This window comes from Tenebrio molitor, chromosome 7, assembly GCF_963966145.1.
Source record: "Tenebrio molitor chromosome 7, icTenMoli1.1, whole genome shotgun sequence".
In the NCBI taxonomy this organism is placed as follows: Eukaryota; Metazoa; Arthropoda; class Insecta; order Coleoptera; family Tenebrionidae; genus Tenebrio; species Tenebrio molitor.
The window spans coordinates 6253784-6281600 of NC_091052.1; the positions used below are offsets into that span (position 1 = coordinate 6253784).

The window sequence follows — 27817 nt, forward strand, 5'->3', positions numbered from 1 at the left end:
AATACCGAGACTCGAACTGATTTGACCGTAAATGGAGAATGAAATGTCGATTAACGACTGTTTATCTCGATCTGCAGCTTTTTTACAGAGTGCTCGACTTGATGGATCTTGGGAAATTGCGCGTTTTCAGGTTCATCCGGTGATAGATTCAATTTGCTTGCGAATACCGTCGTTTGCATTTTAATTTTATTGCACCAGAACCGCCAATTAATTATATAAATGTCTTTGACGGAAATGCATAAAACATGCGTTCGCTTGCAAATGACAAAAAGCCGTTGGGGAAACTGCGGAATCCTGAACGCGAAACCACCAAAACAGTGAATTTTTAAATTATCAATTTTTCGTGCTTGAAATTTTTTGTGCGTGCGAGTATTCCAACGGGAAATTTTGATCGGACGTGTATAATATTGCATTTTGGCAATTTTGCCAAACAAAGAATCAAAAGCAACAATCGGAAAATGCAATTTAATTTTCCAGCAATTCATTTGTTCAATTAAAACGGTGTACCGCGATTTAATTGAGAATTTTCAATAATACAGTGGTGATTTATTTCGCTTTGGCAGTCACGTTTAATAAAGTCGATCGCCTGAGGGGCATTTTATATTTTTTTCCTCTGCTGTGAACCTGTTTAATCCACAATTGTAGTCGAAATTTTCGGGTTTAAAAAGTAGACCTCCCAGCATTCGCACCCTCTTATTATAAGGTCACGTTTCGGCCATTTGAATGGGATATTCGTGCTCGTGTTGGTTTTTTACGGATTTCTGCCAGACTGAGCTAAGATTGCTAATAGATTTTTTTGGATCCTTATCTCCCAATGGGCATCTTTTACTGTTTCGAGGTCTCAAATTTTTATGTTTCCGTAAGAGACCGTCTCGGCGAGGTTAGATAGTGGAACCGCCGCAGTACAATATTAAATTATTGAAGAGACAATGATTATTTGAGCAGCTGAAGCCAAACGGTCGTAAAATCCGTATAAACTCCGCAAACGGCGCGGAGTCCTGCCGAGGAATTATTCGAGTGTTTCTGTCAACAATTATTTACTTTCAAAGGCCGTTATTGTTTCACATTCCCCGCAATAAACGTAAAATAGGAAAAATTCAACACTCCTCTTTGCGTTCGGGAAAAAACCCAAAACTCGAATGCTTCTATCAACCGAACCGAACTCGGAATGGGATATTACATTCGCATAAATGTTTGGATAGCTGTTGCAAAAACAAAGGCTTGTTTTTCCTGGGCGGAATCTGGCCGCTGATCGTGCAGTGTATTGTTTGGGGCTGTATTAATTATAGCTGCCGATTGGATTCCGCTCTGTGTTCTACCTGGCGATGGCGTCATTCCACACGTTCCTGGTTTCCCCGTGCTCCAGCCGGGGTATCGTTAAACTGATCACCCGATTCGGGGTTGCGATTTAATTTATTCCGCGATTGTTCCGTCCGACTCTCCTCGTTCTTCCATCGCCCTTCTCTCTTCCGCCCCACATACAGAGATTTAATAAATTTGATGAAGATATAATGATGACGGCCTTATTCACTCGGCGGCCGCCCCGCTGCGCTCCTCGCCAAAAATTTTTTTGCTTATCCCACAAGTCCCGCTTGATTAGCGGCCCACATACAACAGCTGTCATCATAGACAAAAATCGCCACCGAAAAATTGAAACCGTCAAGATTAAACCCGGTTGGTTCTAGTACGTTCTAGTTTTCAGAACAGCTTCTTTCCCTAAAACACTTATTAAACTATCAAATTTACATACACATGTAGTGAACACCGTGTACAAACAATACTTGTTTAGTCACTCCGTATCAACTTTTGCTCGTTGATGACTGGATGAGTCATTTGGTAATCGCAAAATGTTTCTTCAGTGTGTTTTACATTTCATGTTCAATAAATTATGTAATAATTGCAATAACACGAGACCATTATCTTCAGTTCTTCGAGAGGGCTTTGCCCACATGTTCCGCACAATTTGTAAATAAACAACCAAATTGGCACAGTTCCTTGTCTGGTTATGAATGAATTTCTCCTTACTCGTTTCATCCCACGCGGTTGCCGCCTCGCCGTGTTCTTACCTGCAGTGTTCGTCTCTTCAACAAATCTAGACGAACAAAGAAGCTGTCTTGCCAGATAAGTGACGTAACGTATGTCTTGACTAGTCTCTTCCTAGTATCACATAATAACAGCAGAAAAGCAGTGGTGTAGGTGCGAAATTGGACACACTTTTAAATGAGGGATAAATTCATTCGCAGATTGATGATTTTTATTCTTTGTAATTTGTGCATTCAAATGAAATCCTGGGTTGGGAAGGCGTTGGAAACCGTCAGTTGTTGTGCTTTTTTAAAGCGTAGATTAATTGGAGCATGTTGACAGCTAACCTAAAATTTAGTGCCAAAAAATCTTTCTTTTTTTTCTTTCTTTGCAATGTTTTACACTAAAAATAGGATAACTTAACGATTCCTATTCTCGGGGCAAATATCTAAGGGCACCCTTTGCTGAAAACAAACATGTTCAATTATGTCGTGATTAAACATAAACAAATGTCATTCGTGTCAAACGGCGGGAAATTCAAACTTGACACTGTTCTAAGCGGTCAGTCCAAGATTTCATTTGAACGCGCGATATTTTGGGAATAATAATTATTGTTTTAAATGTAATGAGAATAGGGGGCGTCAGTTGTGTATGTACTTCTTACGTATGTGTAAATGGGAGTATTGCTTGAAATTGCTGGGTTTGGATAAATGACGGTGGCCGTCGCGTTACAATAGAAAACAATAGAAACGAAGAACACGCGCCGTTCGTGAACATCCCTAATAACGTAATGCGTCATTCGAGGCGACGCACGTTGTGTTGTTTTGTTGTGGTTCATAACGGGCGATCCTCGAAATTCGAAGTTATCCAGTGAGTTAACAAATGGTCAAAACAATGTTACGTTCGCTTGTTTCCGCCCATATTACGCGGTGAGCGTGATCGCGAACCAGTAGATCATAATACACTTGTTTAGTAAGCGGTCGTACAGTTATTTCCCACTTCTTGTGATTTTCCCAAACCGGTTGGTTGTCGACAATATCCAGCTTCTAGTAAATTGATTCAACATAATATAACCGACGTAACACACATCCCGCTTGAATAGTGTTTGATGGTCATCTCTGTGCGGCGGCGTTGCCATTTAACCTCTAAACCGACAACGCAATTAATACCGGCACAGGCTGTGACTCATACAAAAACTTGTTCCGAACCCTTTCTTGTTTTGCTCTTGCTGCTGGTCTGTCGGTCTACAAGTTCTGTCACCAGTGGCGCCTCGTTCCGCCCGGACTTGCACATCAATTTGCCGTGGCACGTTCAAACACGTTCATTTGATAAAATATCTGAGGTAGTCTCTCTTTGATTGTACATTTCTTGATAAAATGTTTGTGCAGATATTTAACCAAATGCCGCCCATATCACCACCGGACGAACCGGAAACAGCTGTACTTTTTTTAATTAAAAAAAAAACTTCAGTCCATTCTTTCATCGTGTCCCGAATTTTATTTCCTGCAACCCAACCAAATTTTTCTTAGAATGTAGCCAACACGTCGTCTTAGCCGATCGCCAAAGAAAACTGTCCTTTAAAAGGACTTTTACTCCTTTTGTAACTCCGAAAATTAGTTTTAAAAAATCTACCAAGCTGTCAAACGTCACTTTTAAACTACCAACGAATTTTATTTGATAAGAGTTTTTACTCAGTACTGTCCAAGTTTGCTAGATTGTATTTTGCATTACAACAAGGTGTACACCTTGTAAAAATAAATTGTTACAAATCACATTTCCCGGTTAAGTGTAAGACGGCAATTGTTCAATTGCCATTACATTGTACGCAACACGGTTCGCAAACAATTAACTGGTTTCTGATATCACGAATAAAATAAGGTCGCTTAAAATTAGTCTTTTAGGTAATATTCATAATTGCGTCAATTTCTGGTGTGATTATTTTCTAATGTTACCATTTTGCAGAATAAGGTGTATTGTTTTTGAAGTTAATTTAATTCAGTGAATTAAGAATACAACGATCTTTTATTTGAGAAATTCGCCGGAAACAATGGGAGTACATTTCGTTATGAGAAAATTAGCGTAAAACTTGCAGTGAATGAGCAAATCCAATGTTTATTTGGCTCGTGTGCTTTGTCGTACCTGCAAGCTTTATGACTCATGGATTTTAACCAACTGTCTCTATTTAACTGCTATTTATATCATAACGTAATGTCACAAGATATACTGCGATCGTATCCAGCTACACATATAACAACTTTAATTACTTTTACAATATGTTTAGTCGACGTTATTACGTTTAATTGAACGAGCCCTAAATATCACAAATAGTGAACGCGTTCACGTAAATAATACATAAATAAATGTTTAATGAGAACGGAGGTAAATGTATGTGAGGTGTATATTGACAAAGTAAATATGCAAAGTTTGACTGTTACTTTGGAGTAATTGCAAGAAAGCTGCATTATAACAAATGGACCATTAACCTTTTCGAATGTTCTAAAGATAAATTAAGATTATTTAGGCCGTAAAATGACGCAGTGCTACTGGGAAAAGATTTGGCCGAGTGCGAGGGTGGGTCCTCACGCAGATCATAAAGTGTATTTTATTGCTACATTTTTATAAGTTTTTTATTACTTCTTTGAATTAAACAGACAGAAAATTCACTTCGAGTTGGATTATTTTGTGGATTTTACGCCTAGCTCAAACGTTGTAATGTGAACAACGAAAGATAATCCAGGAGTGTGTTTAATTAGTAAGCGTTAATCCACGTAAAAAACAAGGAATTAATTCTCTTACGACGCAACAGGGATTCATCTGAAATTGTATCACAACATAAACTGCACCCACTTAGTTTTCCATTTCAACAAACTTGAACATCATCAAAGCATTCTAAGCTCAGCCTGTAGCGCAGAGGTAACATAAAATTACATTCCCTCCTTAAATTTTTTGAGTTCACGAAGAAGTTCATCGACGGGATAAATTCTTTTTGTAACATTATCTATAGTATTATGGGCGCCTGCTGGTGTAGTTGGCAAAAAATAGCATCATGTTTTTGAACGTGGCGTAACCCACATTCGGAGGAGAGCTTTTGGAGTTGTTGGCCAATAAAGGTGGAAATTATCCACTACATCAGGCTAACGGCCTCCTGGAGGCCGAAAGGGAAGGACTTTATGCTGTGTCGTGTTGTTTGGACGCAGCCGGACCGCTTCCACCCTCCTTGCTGTAAATTTTCCGTATAATGATGGTGCTGACGGTCCTGGAATGCTGCCGTAATATCGCACACCATTATCCAGATATAGGTATATGGAACACCGGGTGTAATCGCGGTTTCCTGACAATTGTCCGACTACAACAACGCATAATTACGTTTTTTTCCCGTTATTGATAGGCGAAATATTGCGATTGCAAAATGACACGAATACACTAGAACAGAGGCAATCAAACTTGTACGAGATAAATTCATCTTGCTCCGCGTGCCATTAGGCAACTGTTTAAGTACAAAATTAAATTCCTCCAACTTGTAATAACTTAATATCAGGTGGCACGTAGTCATAGTTTAGCAATAACATTGTTAACGGTTAATATTACCTGCGCATTCCTTACATATCGGCTGAATCCCGTGAAAATAAACAATAAACCGTAGGATAAAGGGTGCGCTGCTCTTTGTTTTACTCCTCCCTGCCGTTGCGAACGCAGGCGAAGCTCCTCCAAACAAGACCCGTGCGGTGAAAACCCAGAAAGGGCACTACCAAGAACAACCAAATCGTTTGAATTTTCTGCAGAGGCAGAGGAGATTCATTCTGAATGAACAAGTTTTTTCAATATGTCGATTCACAGTCAGTTTCAAAACACTTTAGCTAGAGAAAAGAATGGTCACAGTACGTAGTTATTATTGATGAAATGGTTGTTGTTTCAGGCAACGTGGTTTCAGCCGGCACCATTTCTTCGCCGTGGACTCCCGTGACAGGCCCGCCTGCCGACTCCAACGGCGCGGGCCCGGACACGAAGAACTTAGACGTTGGAGATGTCAGCGATGTAAGTGTATCAACATCTCCCATTACATTACAACTTCTGACACAATCACAAAACCCACAAATCGACGTACAAAAGCGAATTTTATATCATTTCCTCTCGCGTTCAGGATGAAAAGGATATGGCGGCGGCAGATGCGGAAGGAGTGTGGAGTCCCGACATCGAACAGAGTTTTCAGGAAGCACTTGCAATATATCCTCCTTGTGGACGACGGAAAATTATATTATCAGATGAAGGCAAAATGTATGGTAAGTGCATTTGTTGACGTGTCACGAGTAAAAATAAATTCACTTTGTTAAATTCTGAAATTACATAATGTTTAAGTAAACACACGAATTATCTGGTTTACTTAATCACAATAGATGCACTAAATCTGACTCACAAGGATATACTCTTCGCTATTATTTCTTGTTGATGTGAGCGCTATCGGTCATTCAGGTCATGAAAATCTCACCGTTAACGAAAAAGTACCTGCCCTGTGTGATCCAGATTCGGTATCTTTTCTAAATCGCGTTGTTCTAAGTGAGCGATATCCTGTGTAGATAGATTTCGACCTAGAAAAATACAGAAACTTGAAAACAATTGGGAGACGAATAGGAGTATTTTGATAAAAATTCAATTGTTTTCTTTAAAATAAGGACTTGGTAGATAACAAATGGTGTTTAATTATCGTCCTACAAATGTAACATTATGCGTAACAGGTTATTTTTGTGAATGCATTAACTTGCATATTACATGACTGCTTTAACGTATGTATGTACAAAACTCATATTATATATTATTATCAATAATACGGCTGCTGAAATGAAAACCGCAATAGAATGAAACTACATTTTAGGTCAAATGATAAAATATACAAGTTTACATTTGTAAAATACGTACATACTAAGTACACCGACATGTCTTCCAAGTGAATATATTTGAAGTAACAGCAAAATACGTATTATTTTTTATTTAAAAATTTTTGGGAACTTATCTGGTACCAAAATGGACAAGGTATGTAATTAAAATGTAGGGGAGACGAGTCAGTCGTAACATTTTAATTTTGAGGATTTGAATGTAGTAGTTGGACTGGAACAAGTAATGTTGCGCAAAATTTGTTCCAACTGCATAATCAAAAAATTTCCCAAGGAATGATTGAAAAAGTTTGGAAAAATGTTTAAAAATTCACCGCTATTCACTGAAAGAGTGGATGGGATTAATAGTGACACATGTGAAAATAATAAAACAGTTTTGATATACAGGTGTCCTCGAAATGCTTGTCAAAAAAAAATCGGTAGTTGATGATGATGAATAGAAGTTAAATACAAAAAAAATTTGTGGTAAAAGTCTTTGTTTTTGTGATATAAAGTATTGAAAATTTGCTCGAAATTTCCAGTACGCTACTGAGTTGATGTAATTGAGAAAAAAGATACCGGAAATACAATGCTATTCACCATCACCAACTACCGATTTTTTTTGACATGAATTTATTGAATGAAAATCACAAAAAAAACAACCAAAAATACAAGTAGCAATCTTTAGGACACAAATGGACACAACATTTGGCTATTTGGCTTCATAAAATCTCAAAACTAAATAATAAAAAGAAACAGAAAGCTTTTTCTGCGAATTGACATCTGACAACAGAAAATCGTAATTTATCATTGTAAAAATAATACACTGTGGTCGGTTGTAACGTTGCAAATGAACCGAAGTAAATTGGTTACAACTGTTTCCAAATTCTTTTTTAGAATACTATGGCACGCGGTGACCAAAATTGGTTGTTACATAAATCACTAAACGAATATTTGAATTTGATCCTTAATGTCCAAAGATACGTGAGGTAAAATCAAGTGTCTACATCTTATAAAGAAAGAAAAATAGTTGATAACTAATGGTGTCAAAAATACTCACATACTTTTGTTTTACAAAACACAATCCACCTTTCACACGCGTCTGCCAAAGGGGTAGCAACGCGAAATATTGAAAAGCAGGTCCGGACATGAATAACGCTGGATTACCCCCGTGGAGATTTGAACTACTGCCAATGATCTTCAATTTATTCAATGTAATTAATTGTCTACTTGTGACAATACCTATCAAATAATTGTTATAATGTGATAAAATTTTGACGATTAAATTCAGTAATAAGTACAAATTATTATAAGTATCTACTACGTAGTGAGTACTTGTTTGGTTTTGCACTGTTACTGAGTACCAACGAAATATAATTTGTTTAAATCTAATCTATTTATTTATAAAGTGAGGTACCGTCAATAATTACAACCTACGAGTATTTGTAATAAACTATTATCATATAATTGTTTTAATGTTTTTTTTTTGCCATTTCCCGTTATTTTTGTATCCAACCTTACTAAGTAAGGGACAACCTTGGTGTATTTTTTCGTTTATTCTAAAAACTTGCATAAGTATGGGAATAAAATTTTATTATAACTTTTTTTCTATAATTTATTTTAAGATATTTACCACAAACCCCATTTAGAATTTTTTTTAAGCGTCATATTTTGGATTTGCGGGAAGTCACGTGAAACGCTTGTCAATGACATTTGTAGTCTTTCTTCAAGCAGAGAGAATTGCCGTAATAAAAATTTTGTCAAATAAAAAAAAATCCTATATTATGGTGCGAACTTTTTGACTGTATACAGGGTGATTCTGAAATAAGTTTGGAAAAAAATGTCGAGTATCCTTGACACAAAACAATTCTGCGTAAATGACTTTTGAAGGTGAAATGAAAAGGATGGAAATTACTCTAAGTATATTTTTGTATTTTCGACGCCTATGAATAGGGAAAATTTGTCCGAATTTGTTCACTTCATTAGCAACCATTGTTACATCAATTCCACAATAAAGTCCTAGATGCAAGCACACTGCTTTCTAAATATTTCTATGGAAATGACCGAGAGGAGTAATATCATTGGTACATAGGCATTCACGATCTTTTTGGGACCGAGTTGGCTATGATTTTTTTTCTCTTCATGTTGGACTAACTGATTCAGTGATGCAACGGATGCAACTTTTTTTTTTCCCGGCAGTGTGTTCGACATTTTCTTGCCACCGCATTGCCAGATTTATTATTTTAATATTCGTAAGAAAGTAAATGATTTATTAAGTGTGTAAAATAATTATTAATTTCCGTCAAAGGAAAAGTCAAAATTGCCAAAATAATTTTGTTACGACAAAAAATTTCCATTAAACAATGCTACTTCCAAGTTAAAAAGGACAGACCAGATTTAAGAGATCCGGCAACAATGTACCTATTCAGAAAATATAGCCTTAAACTGAAAACAACTTAACCTAACACAAAAAGTGTCAATTTCCTTGAGGGAATTTAGTTACCACCGAGGTACTGCCAACAAAAACACTAGATGGTCATAGCCAACTCGGTCCCAAAAAGATAGTGAATGCCTAATACATATACAAGTTTGTGACTGACGGGCACCTTTTACCTGTGATTATTATTATTGTTGCTAAACTACCAAGATAATCAGGTAATCACCTTTAACTCAGCAGCGTACTAGCAATTTTCACCAAATTTTCAATAATTTGTATCTCGAAAACGAAAAAACATTTATAAGAATTTTTTCTTTGTCTATGACTTATTCTCATCATCACCAATTACCGAGTTTTTTTTGCAAACTTATTTCAGAATCACCTGTATAAGGTTTTATGAGAACTATGGACATTTTGAAAACGAAGTAATATTAATTAACCCATAATCAGTGACTTTAGTAACTGTATTAATAAAATTTGCACGGTAGGCAAATTGATCCCTTTCTAGTTGGATTAAATCCCCCGGAATCAAGGGAGACAGAATTGCGATCGCCGTTAATTTACAATAAGAAGCTTTCCGATCCGTCGGATGGTTTTATTGCGTCGTTTCATATTCCCGGGATGTATTTGAATGCGAAAAAACCGAATACATGTCGCCGTTATTGGTTTTCGGTTGACCGGTGGCAGAAACTCCGGGGATGGGTAATGTGTGAATTCAGCGTATTATTACTGTGTTTGCCGATTTCGCTCACGTCAAGTGTAGCGCCGTTGCGCGTCGGCCCCGTCGCCGTTATTAGCGAAAGCTGCAGGCGTGAGACGTGCGGAATCGTCGACGATCCGGAGCAATTCCAAGTGAGGTGGCCCGAAACGTGGAAGTGTCCAGTTGTCACCGGAATCAGCCCTTCCCTTCCCTTCCCCCAGACACTTTCCGGGACGTTTGCCGGACTCGACGGACACTGGACAACACCACGGTCGATATCTTCACAGCCTGCGCCTTGCATCTACGATTGTGTTATTGCTGCAGGAAGTTCCGCTGTTTCTTTGTCTGAACACAAAAAAATAAACCAAACATTTAGACAAATTTACAACCGCTTCTCCATCTAGATTATATTATTGAACCGAGTAAATACTCCCGACTCAAATTCAAAAGCGGTTTTGTTGTGCTTTGTGCTTTTTTAAAAATATCGTACAGCTGCTTTTGGTCAAGCAGGACTCAACTACTCTTCACAACTTCTACCATACCATTATGAATTAATTGGAACAACCGGTTTTTCGTGATTTTTCAATAATCCAAAGCAAGTAATGTCAACGAAAATAATGATGAATGTGAACAGTTTTTGGTCACCTATTCTGTTTCAAAACTCCTATAAATGTCAACATTCTTTAAAAGGCTGTAACAGAATAAATCACACCGTTTGCGATCGCACAGTTTCATACTGTTTGTAATTAGGTCATAAAATAAATTTCCTATCGTCCAGTGCTGAAAAAAGCGTGTCGCGCTCCTAAAATAACTGAAACTTGTAGCGCAAGTCTCTATTTTATCATCTAAAGCTCAACGTTTTATGTAGGAACATGTAAGCAGATACTTACCGTAAAATCTGTTCCACTTCCTGGCGCTCCATATGAATAATAAAAATTGTCACGGTATATTGTGGCCGGATCGATTCTTAAACTCAGTCAAATGCAGCATTTGCGCTTATCATTTATCGACCTGTGCCAGAAATTTAAGCTTTAAAAGCTCTGGTTGAAGAGCGGGAGTCAGATTTGAGCGGCGCTTTTTCGAGCTTCGAAAGCAAATTGGCGATTGGAATCAGACGTATCTACAGGTGGCAACATAAAAAGCACTCGGCGGGTGTCTGATATTCATCCCCCACTTGAATAACAAATATTCACTGTGTTGCTGTAGCTGATTCTTGTGTACCAATTCGCAAATGTATCATTACACAGTGGAGGACAGTTTCGGTAACGAGCAACACGTCCTCCGGTAAAATGCGTTTTTGAAAAAATAGTTTGTTTGAATTTGAGAAGCCCCATTGATTTCTGAGCTTGTCAATTTGTAATAGGATTTATGCGTACCACTGCGAAAAACCAATTTGCTGTTACAATTACAGTTAGATAATTAAGTCTAAATGCTGCAACAAGATATTTGCCACTAATTACGTATACAATGTGCAATTGTGTAATTTATTATACAGGTCAGTAATCAACACGTAACTAACGTTACTCACAAAAGGAAAAAATGAAATTTTTTATGTTTACTATAATTACCTTGTATATGTATCTCTACGTGTATTTCTTAATCTTGGAAGGAAATAAAAGTTTCTGAACGCATTAAAAATTGAATTAATTAGCGAGAACTGTGTTGGCTTCTGCCATCGACAAGGTGAAACGAGGTATTCAGTCTTAACTAAGGATTGGAACATGACTTCGTCGACTTAATTTTTAATTTGTCATTCCGGAAATGAGAGTGATTTGGTTCATATAATTCTAATTGACGTACGAGTACAGTAAGAATTTGTTATTAATGAGATCAGAATCGAGACTAATGTAATTTTTTCAAGGGTGTCGTAGTTTAAAAGGTCAAAGGTCAAGGTTCTAAATATCGTTCTTTTAATTGAAGGAATCAGTGTCTTGATAATTTTTAAATTTGTTATGCAGTTATTTGCTATAGCAACCGTCAACGGGTGGCGTGTCGATTGTGATTGGCACTTTCCTTGAAATATTTCAGTAATGGATTCGTTGGAAAAGAAGTGAATTTTTAACATTGCTCAGGTGTCGACGTTATTTTGCAATTGTAATTCGGCTCGATAAGATAGCAAATGTTGGCCGTTATAATTATTACAGCTGTATTTCACATTTGTTTTTCCTTTTTGTATAAAATTGGGGCCTCATAAAAAGTTGGCGTCTCACGGGAAACTCAAAAAATAAAAAGGAACGCGAAATTCAATCTTGTGTATCTAAATTTGAAAATACGAATGTACAAAAATTATTTCCAACTGAATCAATATGTTGGTATTATCAGTGTATCAGTTCGTAAACGTGCAACATTTCTGAATTTATAAAATCCCCTTGATTACGCATAATAAAAATTAAACCGGGATTAAATTATTTCTGAATTGTTAATAAACGTGATTCTTCTCATACCGCGTCATTTTTCTTTTTTTTTTGGATCGTTGGAATATGTGCCTGAAAAATTCGTTGCTGACCAATCAAAAATCAAACAGATAAATCGCGAACGATTAGGAATTTGGTCCAGTTTAATACGAATAAAATATTCCGGTGGTTTGATTTGTTCCGGTCGCGTCCGGCGAGATAACCTGGATTTCTTTTTTAGCATCTGTTGACGTCGCCCGGAAACAATGCCCCAAGTTAATATCGTTATTATCAGGAAAATGAGTTAGTGGAGTTTAGCAGCCTATATTCCGAAGGGGCATTGTGAACCGCTGCGGCGGTTTTATTGTTATCTTGTCACATCTTTATTTATATGTCGTTGGCGCGGTTTGAACGAGGGGCGGGCAGGTCGGAGGGGATGAACGTGTGCGAGCGAAACCCGACGATCAGAGTTAAACTGGGGGCGGTGAAATGCTGGAGGACGGAGCCCGAAGGGGGTGAGGGTGCGGGCCCGAAACTATGTCAAGAATGTGCAATTAGTGAGCGAACGCGCTTTAGGGTGGGCTGGCTCTGTGCTTCGAAGAAAATATAAAGAAGAGGGTGGCTTCTCGCGGCGGTGGCGGCGGCGACGACGGCAGCGTCGAATGAAGAGCTTGCCAATCTAGCCAGTTCTTAAACGACTGAGTAATTTTATGTCGTTTGGGGGCGTATTTTTCATAAATATTTTACGGCGACTCATAAAAAGATCTTTGACGGCGGCGACACGGCCTACGGTCCTATACCCGCACACAAAACAAAATAAATACTAATTTATACCTAACCTTACAACTAATAGCGTCAGAGATTGATTTTTTTTTTGCTCACTTAATTACCACACGTACTCGGCGAACAGGACACGACGTAATAAGTACTAATTAATAATTAATTGGCATTTTATATAAAAAGTGAATTGGTGAGGGTTTTTGATTACAATAGAGCATCATCGAAACCGATAATCTCCCTTAACGGACACAGATTGCGATCATTAATCAAAACATAACGCCTTTTCAATTAAAACGTCGATGCCCTTACTTAATCCAATCCACAGTATAACTGCGTTTAATTACGACTATAAAGTTGATGAAATGTTGGAGAAGGGTGACGGTAGATAAACGAGGGTGAATTCACATATTTGATAAGTATTCTCACGCGATTATTTTGCGGCACCCACATATTAACCAACCGAGTGAGTAAACATAACCGCAGTATTTGTTCAATGGAAGATTTCAAGCTATTATTCGTGGGGAATGAAAACTACCAAAGATTTGATAATAAAAAAAAAGCTACAAAGTTTGACGGGAGCTTGAATATATCACAGGACGCGAAAACAGCAGCTACAGATCATTCATCTGGACCAGAGCATTTCTACAAAAATAAACCCAATTGGCATTTCAAATAAATCTGATGTTATTTTTTTAAACTATTGGCGTGTCAGTCATGCAACAGTTGCAAAAAATATCAACAGTTATCGTAGTTTAGTTTCGAATCGTGACATATAATTTTCAAATCGTGAAAAATAAAAACTTGTATGATCGCTCGCAAGTAAATTTGTACAAGGATTTGATAAACATGGCTTAAGAGATTTTTTAAAACTAATAGAATAACAATGAACTGTATTATTTAATGCAGAAACAATATTTTAATACCAAACAAATAAAACAGTGAGTCAACTCTATAAATGGTTCTGCACAGTTTAGATTCGTTTCGTTCGATTAATCGATTGAAATTATTTTTTATTTATTGGAGTAGCAAGAAAATGGATGGACCGGCGGAGGGAGCAAACCTGATTTCGTCTGGAGTAAATAGTTTGCACCTGACCGTATAGAGGACACGCCTTTTAAATAAGTAACAACCCCACGAATTGCTTGCGTCCCTTGTTACAAGATTTAGTAGTCCACGGCATCAAAGAAATCTCAAATCCCACAATCAGCCACTGTTCAAACTTCCTGCGCGAAATTGGAAGTTTCGTCGATTTGAAAACATATTAAACGTCGGAAGATTTTCGGCAAGATTGAATTTTCCGCTCATTCAAATATTACAAACAAATTGAAATGCACCTTTTATTGTGCCGTCCAGAAATAGCCCGGCGCTGAATAAATATTTGCCATTATTAAATCTGTGAAGCTGTTGGTTAAATTACTTTAAAGTGAAATTTTCTCGGAAAAGACGAGTGCCGAGTGTTTTTGGTCGGACAAATGGCACATAAATACGTTGCCGGGACGGACAGATTGCCGGCTACACACAGATACATAGCCGCTCCACGATAATTAATACTCCATTTCATGGCTTGGCTCTAGTGAATCTTACGGCTTATGGCCTTGCCTTAATTTTCTCTTCTTTAATGTATTTATCAAAAAGCCGTCGAGCGGCGATCCACAATTTGACGATTTTTATTGCCGTATTATTATCGCGATCGTGACTGTAGAATTTTTGCCGCTTTTTAAACAAACAAAATGATTTTTGGTGTAGGCGGTTTTTGCGGTAATAAAGATCACAATCGTTCACAATTTCGGTTCTTAAACCGGTTCCCTGCAGGAAGTTACGAATTTAATAAGATCATTGTGGTCATGGGATGAGTACTTGAAAAAATTCGAAGTCGTAGGAGTAGCGAAATTTACACTTTTTTTTTTCATTATAGGACGAAACGAACTAATAGCACGATATATAAAATTAAGGACTGGGAAGACACGTACAAGGAAACAAGTCAGCTCACACATACAAGTGCTGGCCAGGCGAAAACTACGAGAAATCCAGGCTAAATTGAAGGTAGTAAGTATTTACACAGTTTATATTGTGATAGATTATAGCTGGATATGAATGATCAAAATAGAACTCATTATGCCCAATTTCCTTGATCAAATATACGAGTAGGATGTAGAGGTGATTGTAAAAATCGTTGATATAGTGTGGCTTTCCAGAATAATATATTTTGCCGCGTCCAGGTGCTAGTTGTACATTATTTTAATTAGCTTAACCACTACAATAAAATCTTGTATATATTATCTATTCATTTGTGAAATGTACATATACTAACTGGAGCATGGAATAAGCTTTTTTCATCCGACAATAATAATTATTATTGTAGAGACAACTAGTCAACAATCTTTATCTCTGCGATAGAAGCAGTAAAATATCACGATAATTTATAACCAGTGTATAATAATGACATTTATTTGTTCGGGTAGAAGTGAAAGACCACTTATGATTCAGAATCGTAAAAAACTTGCATAATTGCGTTCATTTCCTTTCTACAGAGTGTTCGCAGGAAACGGGTCACTGCCAAAACCCTTGTGTTGGTCAAATTGCGAAAGATGATGAAAACCGCAGAATCTTTCGTTGTTTGACCGACGACGTAGGTTGGCAACAGTGGTCCGGTTCCCGGTAACAGCCTGACGCGCGCGCTTGGGTCCATCCCTGGTTTGTAATAACACCTAAAATATTGGTATTTGGGTATATTTGGTGATGGTATGTGGTTTGCTAGGACCATGCAGCCAAGGAGAAGGCTCTGCAAACGATGTCGAGCATGTCAAGTGCGCAGATAGTGTCAGCTACTGCAATGCACAGCAAGTCAGCAGGTCTGAGTCTTGGTCTAACTCCCCCCGTCTCCTATACTGGAGCGGTAAGTTGGTCCTTCGCCACGCAATCCTGCCAACCCCGTTCGTCTCCCGACAGATATAACGACAGCTTACGCATAGTTGCTATAATGATTTTATTTGTGGTTTCTGACTAATATTGTTTCCTTCTATAATAACAATTTGGGCTTACTTGCTGTGTGTTGCGGCGCTAGGCTTCTTTATTAATTTATTGTGTTTCCATTAGCTTCACGTGTTTGTTGCAGTTGTTCGTTGTTCGATGATTTATTCGATTTATTCCAATTTTATTACAGCAGTTCTGGCAGCCCGGATTGCAACCCGGAACGAGTCAAGAGTGAGTTGTTCGAGGTTCGAGGTCTTCTAATATTTCTAACGTTGTGTATTGCAGTGTCAAACCGTTTACACAGTCCTCCTATCCTGCCGGTAAACCCGCGACAGCTGTCTCAGCAGGCGAGGTGGGACCCCTACAAACAGCGCCGCCCCCCGTGTGGGAAGGACGGGCTATAGCGACACATAAACTTAGACTTGTTGAATATTCTGCCTTTATGGAATCACAAAACAGAGACGAAGCAGTAAGTTATGACGATTCATGACGGTCTCCCATACACCAAACCCTTTTAAAACAACTATTAGCAACTCGACATGTCAGCACGAAAAACTAACTCGTACAAAGAATGACGAAAGAAATTCGAAACTGTGACTTATTAAAACTAAAATTTATTCCACAATCTCCGAAATTTTGTCATGTTAAAGTATTCTAATAGAATTCCTTGAAAAACGAACATTTCTTGTCGAAAATAAAAGAAACGTCAGTCACGAAAACGGCGTCATCTCTCAATTTTGCGATAGAATTTGGGAGTGCTTTTCCCGTTCACGGTTGAGATCTTTGCATAATGCTTCGTTTCTTCTTGCAGTATCAAAGGCACCTTTTCGTTCACATAGGCGGATCAGCGTTATCTTACACCGATCCCTTACTCGAAGTAAGACACTTTGCATTCTAATCTGAACTTAGGCTCAATTACTGGACACTTTCAGGCGGTGGATGTGCGACAGATATACGACAAGTTTCCGGAAAAGAAGGGAGGTCTGAAGGAATTATACGATAAAGGACCCCAGAACGCCTTTTTCTTAGTGAAATTCTGGGCTGATTTGAATTCCAACATACAAGATGAGGCCGGTGCCTTTTACGGTGTGACGAGTTCGTATGAAAGTAACGATAATATGACCATCACATGTTCGACGAAGGTTTGCTCTTTCGGCAAACAAGTGGTGGAAAAAGTAGAAACGGAATACGCCCGCTACGAAAACGGTCGATTCGTCTATAGGATCCACAGAAGTCCTATGTGCGAGTATATGATTAACTTCATACACAAGCTGAAACACCTACCTGAAAAATACATGATGAACAGCGTGTTAGAAAATTTCACCATTCTCCAGGTAATTAAAGCGGCAGATTGCGAGACAACTTTGCTCATTTAGCTCCCGAATTGTACAACATCCACAATTGGATGTGGTCTATTTACACGTATAATTAAGTCATTTTGTATCTATCTACCAGGTGGTGAGTAATCGAGATACGCAAGAAACCTTGTTGTGTACGGCGTACGTGTTCGAAGTGTCGACGTCTGAACACGGCGCTCAGCATCACATTTACAGGCTTGTGAAAGACTAGCGGGTTAAAGGGCTAGGAAAATCCCTTCACTTCAGTGCCTACACCCTCACAATACTAGTATTATTATTGGTTACATACGTTAGTAAGTAGCTAGGTAAATTACAAACGAAATTGCCATTTGATGATATATCATGTAAAGCTACCTTAAAATTTGAGGTTATGTTGCCCTTACGTAAACTTAAGTTTGAAAGTTTGTGCTTTTATGGTATAAAATACTGTAGGAGAAGTTTATATATTTTGTTTTATATATCATAGGTTTATTTCTCGTCGTACTTTAGTTTTAAGTTTTTTTTTTCTTTTGATATTCTTTATCAATAGTACATAAATATTTTACTCAGATTTTATGTTACTGATTCTACATCTGCACACATATCTAGAATATATTTACAGCAGCTCCGTAAAAACCAATGTTGTTACTGAATGTTACTTCGTTTCTGTACAAATAATTTCAACCGTAAAACTTATTGTACATTTTGGGTGAAGTTACTTCTACAGGAATACAACGCTTATCATGAGTTACTTTCAATAAAGACCAGAGACAATCTTAATTTAACACACATTGGTGATTATTTGATGAACTTAAAGATGCGTTTTGCAAATGCTAAATACCAAACTGAAAATAAAAATAATATTCGTATCATATGTATATTGAGCGTTAGAGTCTTAATAATAGGAAAAAATCAATTGCATAATTTATTAAAAATTTATTGTTTTGCATCGACGTTCAGTTTGGTCATTCAACATTTGTAAAAAGTGTACATTTTACGTGCTACGTCACTCGAGAGATTTATATTTAATTTATTAAATTATACGCTAGAAAATTTTGCTATTTAAAAAATATCAAAATTTTTACTTAGCTTAAGTTACTTACTTTGGATACTTGAGATACCTTGAATTTAAAGTTTGCTATTTGTGATGATAATTTTTAACATTTTATATAGATTTTTATAATATTTAAAATACCCAGTATTTTAATTGTAATAATAAAGTTTTCGCCAATTAATAATTTAGCTTTATGAGGAGGTCTCCATAAACATATCTTCGTCCTGTATCCGGACATTTTTATGTTCGTCATAGTTGATGAAGTTAATACAATTAATGACATCACGATTCTTAGAAGTTTTGTGGAGACTTCCTAGGCCTTTGTGTTCAATTTGGCAATTTAAAATTATGCCAATTAGACAATAGAAAATTATTGTTATATTTTCTGAGTGAATTTTCGGAGTATTTCGTAGTTTTATTAATAATTGAACCCAAGATTTTTTGCGTTGTGCAATTACGAAAAATTACATAGAAAAGAGGTAATTCTATCGATATTATGTAATTTTAAAATACAAGTGGCAATGTTTTTTGATCTCTGATTTAATCTTTGCGAATTGTTTGATTTAAGTCGGCAATTTTGGTAGCTTTTATTTTGTTATGTAAGATTAATTTTTACATTTACTCATTTCTATTTACATGTGTTTTTTTTCCTTAAACGTAACAGATTTTTATTGCACTGGCACAAATCGTTATCTTCTGTGAAGGTAAAAATTTCTTTCAGATACTGGCTATGATTTTCTTTTTATTGTTGTTACTTAATTGCTAGACTTAACTTTAACATAAATCTTTTAGGTAAGAAAACACTACATATGAACAATAATTACTGTAAAATATCATTTGTACTCTAATGAAAGATCTATTTTAAAAATAAAGTGTCAGTGTAAAAAGTAAAATTGTATATATTTCTAAAAAAAAAATATGGCGGCTATAAATATTTTTATCGTCTTACTGTAATAAGGTTCTTTATAAAGTGTGCTATATTTAATGAGGTTTTTTTATTCATATCTGGAAAATGCCATATCAAGATGGAAATTATTGAATCTTATACTTTGCTCTGTATGTGTACAGTATTTTAAATCATGTTTATAATTTGTATGGAAATTATAATAATTGATACAAAAACTGTCTTTTATTTGCCATCATTTTTCTCCAAATTCTAAACTATCGAAGAAATTTCTAACTGCTCCACATCCATTTAAAAAAAAAAAACTGATTTGAAGTTTTTGGTTTGTAACTCTACTAAAATCAGCTGCTTTTGACGTGTGACGTAACACGTGACAACAAAATAGTTGAAATTTGACAACCAACAAAAATGGCTGCTGCTAGTAGTGAAGGTTCGCCAACAACTCCAACTAGTTCTTCACAAAACGAAAGAAGTGTGTCAAGATCGCCATCAGTTTCCTCAATTAAAGAATACCAGTGGACTGGCTTATTAATTTCCAGGCCTATCACACGAAAAATACTCAAAAGTAGAGGTAAATAGGTAGAACCAATGTTGTTGTTTACAAATATTTAGCACCAATAGAATGTTTTATCGCCTTCGTTATCATAACTGTGCCAAATTCTTCTAAGTTACAGATTAATTGGCACGAGAAATTTTATCATTCGTTCGTCCAATTATTTTAAAATGCCTATGTTACAGACCAATTTGTCACTTAAGATGTTAGAACGCACATTTTTCATATGTAATTGTTTTGTAGGCCGATAATGAGTTTACACAGAATATATATTTTTTTGTTCGACACTGTCAGAATTTGAGAATTTTCTCCTATGTGAACGGATTTTGATAAATGTGGCAACTTGTCAAAACGAAACGTCAAGTTAATTTTAAAGATTTTAAGCGATTTGGAGCCTTTGAGGGGGGTCGTCGAACAAAAAAACGTTGTATTCAACTCGTTCCTGTGTAAATTGGACTTTTTTTGGCACTCGTGGGCCTTTAAAACGCTCGTTTCACTCGCGTTTTAATCTGACCCACTCATACCAAAAAAAGCCTAATTTACACACGAACTCGTTAAATAAATAACTATTAAGCAACTTGTGTAATTTACATATTGCATAGAAAATTGTTGCTATTGACAATTTTTTTATACAGGTGCCCCTAAAAAAATTTTTTCAAATGGGCACACATACTTTTTTTTAGAAAATTCTGATAGATTTTTATTCTGAAAACAACAATGCGTCACAAGTATAACTTCGCATAAAAAAAATAGCACACTTTTGAAACAAATGACGAGCTATCAAAATGCATTGCGTTGCAGTGTAATAACCAAATTAAGTTAGCTGGAAAAACAAATGACAAATAATAACATAGGGACTGCGCAGAGATGCCGCCCATGTTTAGCGCAAAATGGAGGGCATAGGCGATAGACTTGTAATACATTGTTGTTTTCAGAATTAAAATCTCTATCAGAATTACTAAAAAAAAGTTAGTGTTTGCATTTGAAAAATTTTTTTTTGACATTGAAGCCTTTGGGGCTATACATGAATTTATCAGGCCCTTTCGTAGCCTATTCACAACCATTTAATAAATGGTGCATAAATAGTTAAAATCCTATAAATAAGGGAGTTATGGACTCGTCTTCATTTTTGGGGACACTGTATAACTTCTTGCAGCAGCCAAAACACATTTTCGATCTGAGGCTATTTAATCTGTATTTTAAACTCTCTTTTACATAAATAGCTTACGAAACAACAAAATTACAATAATTTTATTTAGAAATATTATTTGCACCGCAGCATGTTTTGTCAACATTTTAAATAGTCAAAATCAACATTTCCAACTACACGTTTCTTAATTTAAAACGTCAATAAACATAGTGGGACTCTAATTTAGATTAAAAAAATATATTGAAAAAATTCTAGTAAAAGATGAAAAAACAAGTTCTTTGTCCGTTTCTTTCGACTTTCACCGGCCCAATGAAAAATAACCTAAATTAAACCTCCATTTATACATATGTATTTTATATTTGAAGGAAATTAATGAAACCTGGTAGACTTTTTTCGATTTATAAGACTCTCAAGTTTTTTTTTTTTTAATTAGGAAATGGATTTCAAAATAGTATTTTGTAGCTTCATAAATCTCAATACGTGCCTATGTATTTTTTAAGATAATTTAGTTATGAAAAAAACAATAGTAATTAGATAACATAAGTAATAGCATAATAAAAACCCTTACATCCTCTACAAATATGCTGAGCAGTAATAAATAGGATCTAATTTTTTTGGCCTTTCAACCACAAATTGTTGCATTGCTCGTAGTAATGAAATTTTACGATTTGATTTTGCATCAACTCTTTAAACGCTACACCATTTTTCCAGTTATCCAAAGATCTTTAAAACAATCAAAAGAAGAAGCATAATTTATTGTAAATGTTTTATGCCGTTTTTTTTATGGCCAGTGCAAGGCCGTACATCCCTTATTTTTTATTTTAAACACGGCTAGATCGCGGCACAGGCGCATATTGATCCTGCTGAAGCCCACCCATACTTGGCGAAAATCAATATCAACTCTCCAGTTTCCAGAATTCGGTGACGATGTGCAGTGAATGTGCGAATATATCGTTGTTAAAACGACCGTGTAAGATTTCGTTATCGTCCTCCGAATGAACCATCCAAACTATCACTTTGTCACCGATGTAAAATACATAGCTCACTCATGAAAGTCCAAGAAATAATCGAGGGCGGCAATAACGCCATGGAACAAGAAATGGCGGGGGCGCAAGATACTATTTACCTCTGCAATTTTCGTGTTTCTGTCGACGGTGAATGGCTGTGTCTCAAGGAGCTGCAAGACGTTGAGTTCAACATGCAAGACTCTATCACTCAACCCCTTTCCACGCCATCCCCGGACGTCCCCGTGCAACCTTTCGGTACAAAACATTCTCTTCCAGACAAAGAACAACATTGTAATATTGATTTAGATAAATGTCACGTTTTGCCAAATTAACCTTTCCGTAATGCGTTTCTTGTCAGATGCGTCACAATGCTGAAAGGTGTCTGACTATATTTTCCTTGATTTTTTTTGCGTCTTGTACACTAACACCGCTGTTTGGGTCGCAGGTCGTGATCCTGTGGTCATCGAGAGGAGCAACTTGGTTAACATAAGCAAATTGGTTGTTAAGGAATTGATTGAACAATCCTTGAGGTATGGCCGTATGTTGGACTCGGATCACATGCCCCTCCAGCATTTCTTTATAGTTTTAGAACACGTCCTACGCCATGGTCTACGTCCCAAAAAGGTTTTAAAATTATTTCTAACAAAAAAAAAAAATACGAAGCGTCTGTCTGTTGTAGGGACTTCTCGGCCCTAAGAAAGAATTATGGGATATACTCCAAATGGTCGAGAAGTTCGCTCCGGAAGCTCAAGATATTACAGCGAGTGTACGCGATTTACCTACTGTTAGGTTCGTTTGCCACCACTTAAATTCTAACAATGCCCCACAATACCAAAACCTATTGTTTTTTCTTTGAGCAGGACGCACATGGGTCGCGCACGAGCTTGGTTGAGGTTAGCTTTGATGCAAAAAAAGCTCGCAGATTACCTGAAAGTTCTAATTGATCAGAAAGACGAAGCCCTGGCAGAATACTTTGAACCGGATGCTCTCATGTTGAGCGACGAAGCGATTGTGATAATTGGCCTCTTGGTGGGATTAAATGTGATAGATTGTAATTTGTGTGTAAAGGTAAAACGAAAACTTGCAACTTGAATTTTATTCTTTCAATCTGTTCATTTACAGGAAGAAGATTTAGACTGCCCACAGGGAGTTATAGATTTTTCATTATATTTGAGATCGTCGAATCACGTGTCAAGTGAATCAAGTAATGATGAACAAGGGGACAACATGACCACTGTCCTCGATCAGAAGAATTACATCGAAGAACTGAACAGGCATTTGAAGTAAGTTCATTGTCCGTAATTGGTCTAAAGGTATATTCACTCTTCGCGTAAATGTGTAGTTGTTTTTTGTATTTATTTCGCAATTAACGCAGTCATTTTTAATTTAACTGTTCCGATTTCACCACTCTGAATGTCCTTGAACTGACAAAATGATTTAGAGTTGCTTAAATTACGACGCTGTTCATGTTAGATGCTTTTAAAATGTACTTGCCAAAGCGTAAAAATACATGAATGTTCCATTTAACGACAGTAAAGAAGGTATAAAACTGAATAAGTTACGGTAAAATGAACTGACTATAAAACTATTTACATGATTATTTAAAACAATTCTGTCAAAAGATAAAAACGTTAATGCGTTTTAAGAGCAGTAAAATATTTATCTATTTTAGTGCAACCGTAACCAACTTACAAACAAAAGTGGAATCGCTGACAACAATGAACGCGTTAATGAAAGAGGATTTAGCAATTGCCAAAAATAGTTTATTAGCTCTATACGAAGAAAATAGGCAGCTTAAGCAAGAGTTAGGAAAAGATGTCAGTGGTTACTGCATGAGTTCCAGCGGTGTACAAATCACAAACATCGTGGAATCTGAAACCAATGGGAAAGTGGCAATCGGTGAAATTGAAGAACTGAAGCAAAGATTAGAAGAAGAACGCAGATTGAGGCAAGAAGCAGATAAAGAATTGGAATTGCAGGTGAATAGATTGAGACGAAAAAAAAAAAAAAGAAAAGAAACAAGATCGTATTCAATATTGCAGATGTGTCTGAAGGCCGAGATGGAAGTTGCTATGAAACTGTTAGAAAAAGACATACATGAAAAACAAGACACAATCGTTTCTTTGCGTCGCCAGCTGGACGATATTAAACTAATAAATTTGGAAATGTACAAAAAATTGCAGGTACGTGGAGATGATCCCATTTTGGTTTTACATAATTGAGACTCGTTATGGTTTTGTGTTGGAAATGTTTTTACAGATTTATTTTTTGTTTATCTTTGGAGTAATATGTTCATATTAAACAATCGGCTGATTATAGGAATGTGAAATGGAGCTGACTCAAAAAGGAGAAGTGGTGAGTCGTCTTCAAGCGAAAGCGGGTCAAATTGGCAAAATTTTGAATAATTTAGAAAAGTACAATCATTTATTAAAAGACGATAAGAAAAGCTGCGACAGAAGAAGTAGCGAAAAAAGACAAGCCGCGAAGTTTCAAAACAGAGAAAAAGTATCTAAAAGCGACGGCCACTCGACTACCGCGAGCGAGTGCAAGAATGTCGAGAAAAACGAAACGCCCTCAGAGCAGTCTGAAAAAGACGAAACTGGTAAAGAACCGCCGACTTCCGAGTCTATAGATTCGTTCGTTAATCTCGATTTCGATACTAAACAAGATGAACTTGAAGAAGCCAAATCTTCTACATAATTGTGTCTGTCAAGTGTTTAAATTTTACTGTGTTCAGTTAATATTCCCTTTTCTAACCCGTCACTAGGATGTAAACTTTCTATTACTACGTTCAGTAACATCTGCGCCAGGGAGATGTCGCAACTTCACATTGTAATCCTCTACACCGTCAGTATTACACTTACGCCGCCGAATGCATTGACGTTACTTCAGTATTTTAAAATGAGACATACTCAATGACGTTTTTGAAGCGACTTTTGTCAATTACTACTTTGTAACTTGAAAATTGACGACACAACTGATATAATATTCCAAAAAAAAGATATTGTGTATGTATTGGTGAACGTCTGACGACTTATTATGCAACAATTATTACACAACAAATAACATTCATCAAAAATGAGGAGTATTTATGCAGTCTTAGTTTTGATATACTTCGCAGGGTACAAAAAAACTGAGATCAAATTTTTGCTGCTATAAAAGTTGTACAATGGCCGGCAATAAAAACTAGCCATCACTTTTCTGTCACGTAAAAATCTAAATGTGTAATTAATGCTTTTTTTGTTCGACACTGTCAGAATTTGAGAATTTTCCTTGTGTGAACGGATTTTGATAAATGTCACAACTTGTCAACGTCAAGCTGATTTTAAGCGATTTGGAGCCTTTAAGGAGCTCGTCGAACAAAAAAGCGTTGTATTCAACTCGTTCGTGTGTAAATTGGTCTTTTTTTGACACTCGTGAGCCTTTAAAACGCTCGTTTCACTCGCGTTTTAAACTCATGCCAAAAAAAAATCCCAATTTACACTTGAACTCGTTAAATAAGTAACTATAATGACACTGACATTTAAATGATGGCTAACTTTTTTTGCCGGCCACTGTACGCTCGATGTGACGGGAACACATCACGGTGCAGATGTTTTTTTCTTTTTTTTTTCGGAAGTATAAACATTCGAAAGACTGAGATTGAGATAAAAGTGTGGCTTATTTCAGGAATGCGAAGCATCTTTAAAACATAAGTCGGAACTTGTAACGAAGTTAGAGGCTAAGGCACAGTCAATGACAGATACAATGCAAACCCTTGAGATTAAGTAGGTATTTTTTTATTGCTTACTGGTTGTGGGTTTTCGTTTCAATTCACGATAGATGAAATTTTTATTAATTTGCCTTTCATCTCGATATAGAAGTATTATCCGTATTTGTAACTTTATCGACATTTTACAATATTGTTATTATACAGCAGTGTTGTATAATGTTAAGTGTAACCATAAGATATTTATATTGGAAATGTTGGCAAACCTTCACTACAGCAGCTACTAGTAGAAAATTGTTTATCGATAGCCACATGTTATCGTAGTCATATTGTAAGTGTTATATTCTTATAATTATTATATGTTACTATTCTTGTAACGATATTAATGAAAAATATCATTGTTTTTCTTTATCGCAAGTTTACCAATTTATACTTTATGAAACGTTTCGCTTGTAATAATAAATTGTAATTAACCAAGTTGTGATTTTGATTCCCTCCAGTTCCTTCTTCAAGGTTTTTCTTTTATTGGTAGTTTCGTAGCAGGTTTGCCACTTATTTCTTTGTGTGACCATTATTATTTCTCCTATTTTTCATTGTTATTTCATACCCGCATGCATTTTAAGTTTAAATTAAGAATATGATGTGAAACGATTTGTCAATGAAAAACATTAAATACGTCAAATAATTAAAGTGTATGCAAGTATTAAATTCCCGCTAGTTGCTACTAATATGAGAAATTTGTCATTTAAGCTGTGATCAATTCGAAACGTTTTAGATTCAGAGAAAGCGAATCAAATCGAGTAACCGCGGAACTCTTAAGACGAGAATTAGACGTCCAAGCCGCTCAACACGAAGAGCAAACAACGAATGTTGAGGGAGACCTGAAAGTAGAACGAGAATGGAGAGTGTCACTTCAAGAAACAATGCAACAAGATAGAGAGCGAATTTCGAAACTGCAAACGGAAATAAGTCAATTAAAAATAATTGCACAAGTATGAAGAGTTGGCAAAAAGTGCTGTAAATTTTAGTATTGATTTTTAGAAATACGCTACGCTTCAAGAAGACTATTATAATCTCAAAGAACAGTGCCTAGAACAGGAGCATACGTTAGAAGAATTAGGTAGTCAACTTAGTACATCGAAACTTCAAATTTCCGACCTCAAGGAGGAAGTCGGTCGAAATAAAATGGAGGGTGCTTGGGTACAAGATAAAACTGCTACACATTGCAAGGCCTGCAGCAAAGAATTTAATCTTACTAGGAGAAAGGTTGGTTGTTTGACGCTTTGTGAAACATATTGGAAAAAGTTGATACTTTCAGCACCACTGCAGGAATTGTGGAGATATCTTCTGCAATGCGTGTTCCGACAATTCCATGTCGCTACCATCATCAGCTAAGCCGGTTAGAGTTTGTGACGATTGTTACACAATGCTGATGGGAAAATACACTGTGATGTAATTGTAATGTCCTAATATTTAACTCTAATTATTGTTTACATTCTGGGAGATTTTTTAAAACGATGTACAAAATATTTTATTACTTATGTAACAATTATATTATACAACTGACGTCGATTACAAGTTTATTGAAATTTCACATCATTACAGAGCATTAGACAGCACAGCAAGAAAACCTGCAGTTCCAACTGTCGATAAGCACAGACTCGGCAAGGGTGCAAAAGAGCGCAGTAACATGAAATTAGAAAAAATTATGATTCCCAAAAACAAAGAGTTGTTGTAGAAAATAGAAACAAGTATTGCTTCAAAATCGTCGATTTGCTTTCCATGCAAAAATATTCTTTCGACTTTGTCTTTTTTAATTAGCCATTTTTCTCGAAATAGTTTATTTTTGAAGTTCTTAAGTAGATGTTCATGTTTAGTGACAATTTTATCTTTTATTTTTTGTCTGCCATTAGTATACGCTGTTGTCAAT

At 36.3% G+C, this 27817-nt stretch overlaps 2 protein-coding genes across 12 annotated transcripts in view; both read left to right on the top strand.

Annotated features, from left to right (window-relative positions):
• sd (TEA domain transcription factor 1 homolog scalloped) overlaps positions 1 to 19549 on the top strand; it is a 37935-nt gene extending 18386 nt beyond the window's left edge. For 2 of the 8 annotated variants that reach the window (XM_069052977.1, XM_069052972.1), the window contains 9 exons: positions 5939 to 6057; positions 6164 to 6302; positions 15116 to 15246; positions 15959 to 16096; positions 16364 to 16404; positions 16459 to 16642; positions 16985 to 17050; positions 17106 to 17507; positions 17629 to 19549. In XM_069052977.1, the coding sequence (XP_068909078.1) occupies positions 6176 to 6302; positions 15116 to 15246; positions 15959 to 16096; positions 16364 to 16404; positions 16459 to 16642; positions 16985 to 17050; positions 17106 to 17507; positions 17629 to 17742 (1203 nt within the window). In that variant the 5' untranslated portion in view covers positions 5939 to 6057; positions 6164 to 6175 and the 3' untranslated portion in view covers positions 17743 to 19549. The remainder of the gene's footprint in view (positions 1 to 5938; positions 6058 to 6163; positions 6303 to 15115; positions 15247 to 15958; positions 16097 to 16363; positions 16405 to 16458; positions 16643 to 16984; positions 17051 to 17105; positions 17508 to 17628) is intronic. The other 6 variants (XM_069052975.1, XM_069052974.1, XM_069052979.1 and 3 more) reach the window with 6 other exon arrangements.
• A 294-nt stretch (positions 19550 to 19843) lies between these two features.
• On the top strand, positions 19844 to 27459 carry LOC138134608 (RUN and FYVE domain-containing protein 2). Of its 4 annotated transcripts, none has more exons than XM_069052963.1 (12): positions 19844 to 20039; positions 22624 to 22802; positions 22858 to 22967; positions 23039 to 23246; positions 23301 to 23461; positions 23851 to 24157; positions 24221 to 24361; positions 24498 to 24533; positions 25848 to 25945; positions 26663 to 26879; positions 26929 to 27153; positions 27206 to 27459. In XM_069052963.1, exons 1-12 carry the CDS (start codon positions 19877 to 19879, stop codon positions 27341 to 27343), a joined length of 1983 nt encoding a protein of 660 aa, XP_068909064.1. In that variant the 5' UTR covers positions 19844 to 19876; the 3' UTR covers positions 27344 to 27459. The 4 variants fall into 4 exon arrangements, with proteins under 4 accessions (XP_068909064.1, XP_068909065.1, XP_068909062.1 ...); XM_069052961.1 differs by lacking the exon at positions 19844 to 20039 and adding an exon at positions 21935 to 22433; XM_069052964.1 differs by lacking the exon at positions 24498 to 24533.
• Positions 27460 to 27817: the final 358 nt, after the last annotated feature.

Bases quoted from the DNA above. Each gene is read 5' to 3' on its own strand.
- LOC138134608 (XM_069052961.1), top strand. From the start codon at position 22,220: ATGAAAGTCCAAGAAATAATCGAGGGCGGCAATAACGCCATGGAACAA. The intron at 24,158-24,220 runs GTGAATAGATTG...TCAATATTGCAG, and splicing joins ATAAAGAATTGGAATTGCAG to ATGTGTCTGAAGGCCGAGAT. The intron at 25,946-26,662 runs GTAGGTATTTTT...GAAACGTTTTAG, and splicing joins ATGCAAACCCTTGAGATTAA to ATTCAGAGAAAGCGAATCAA.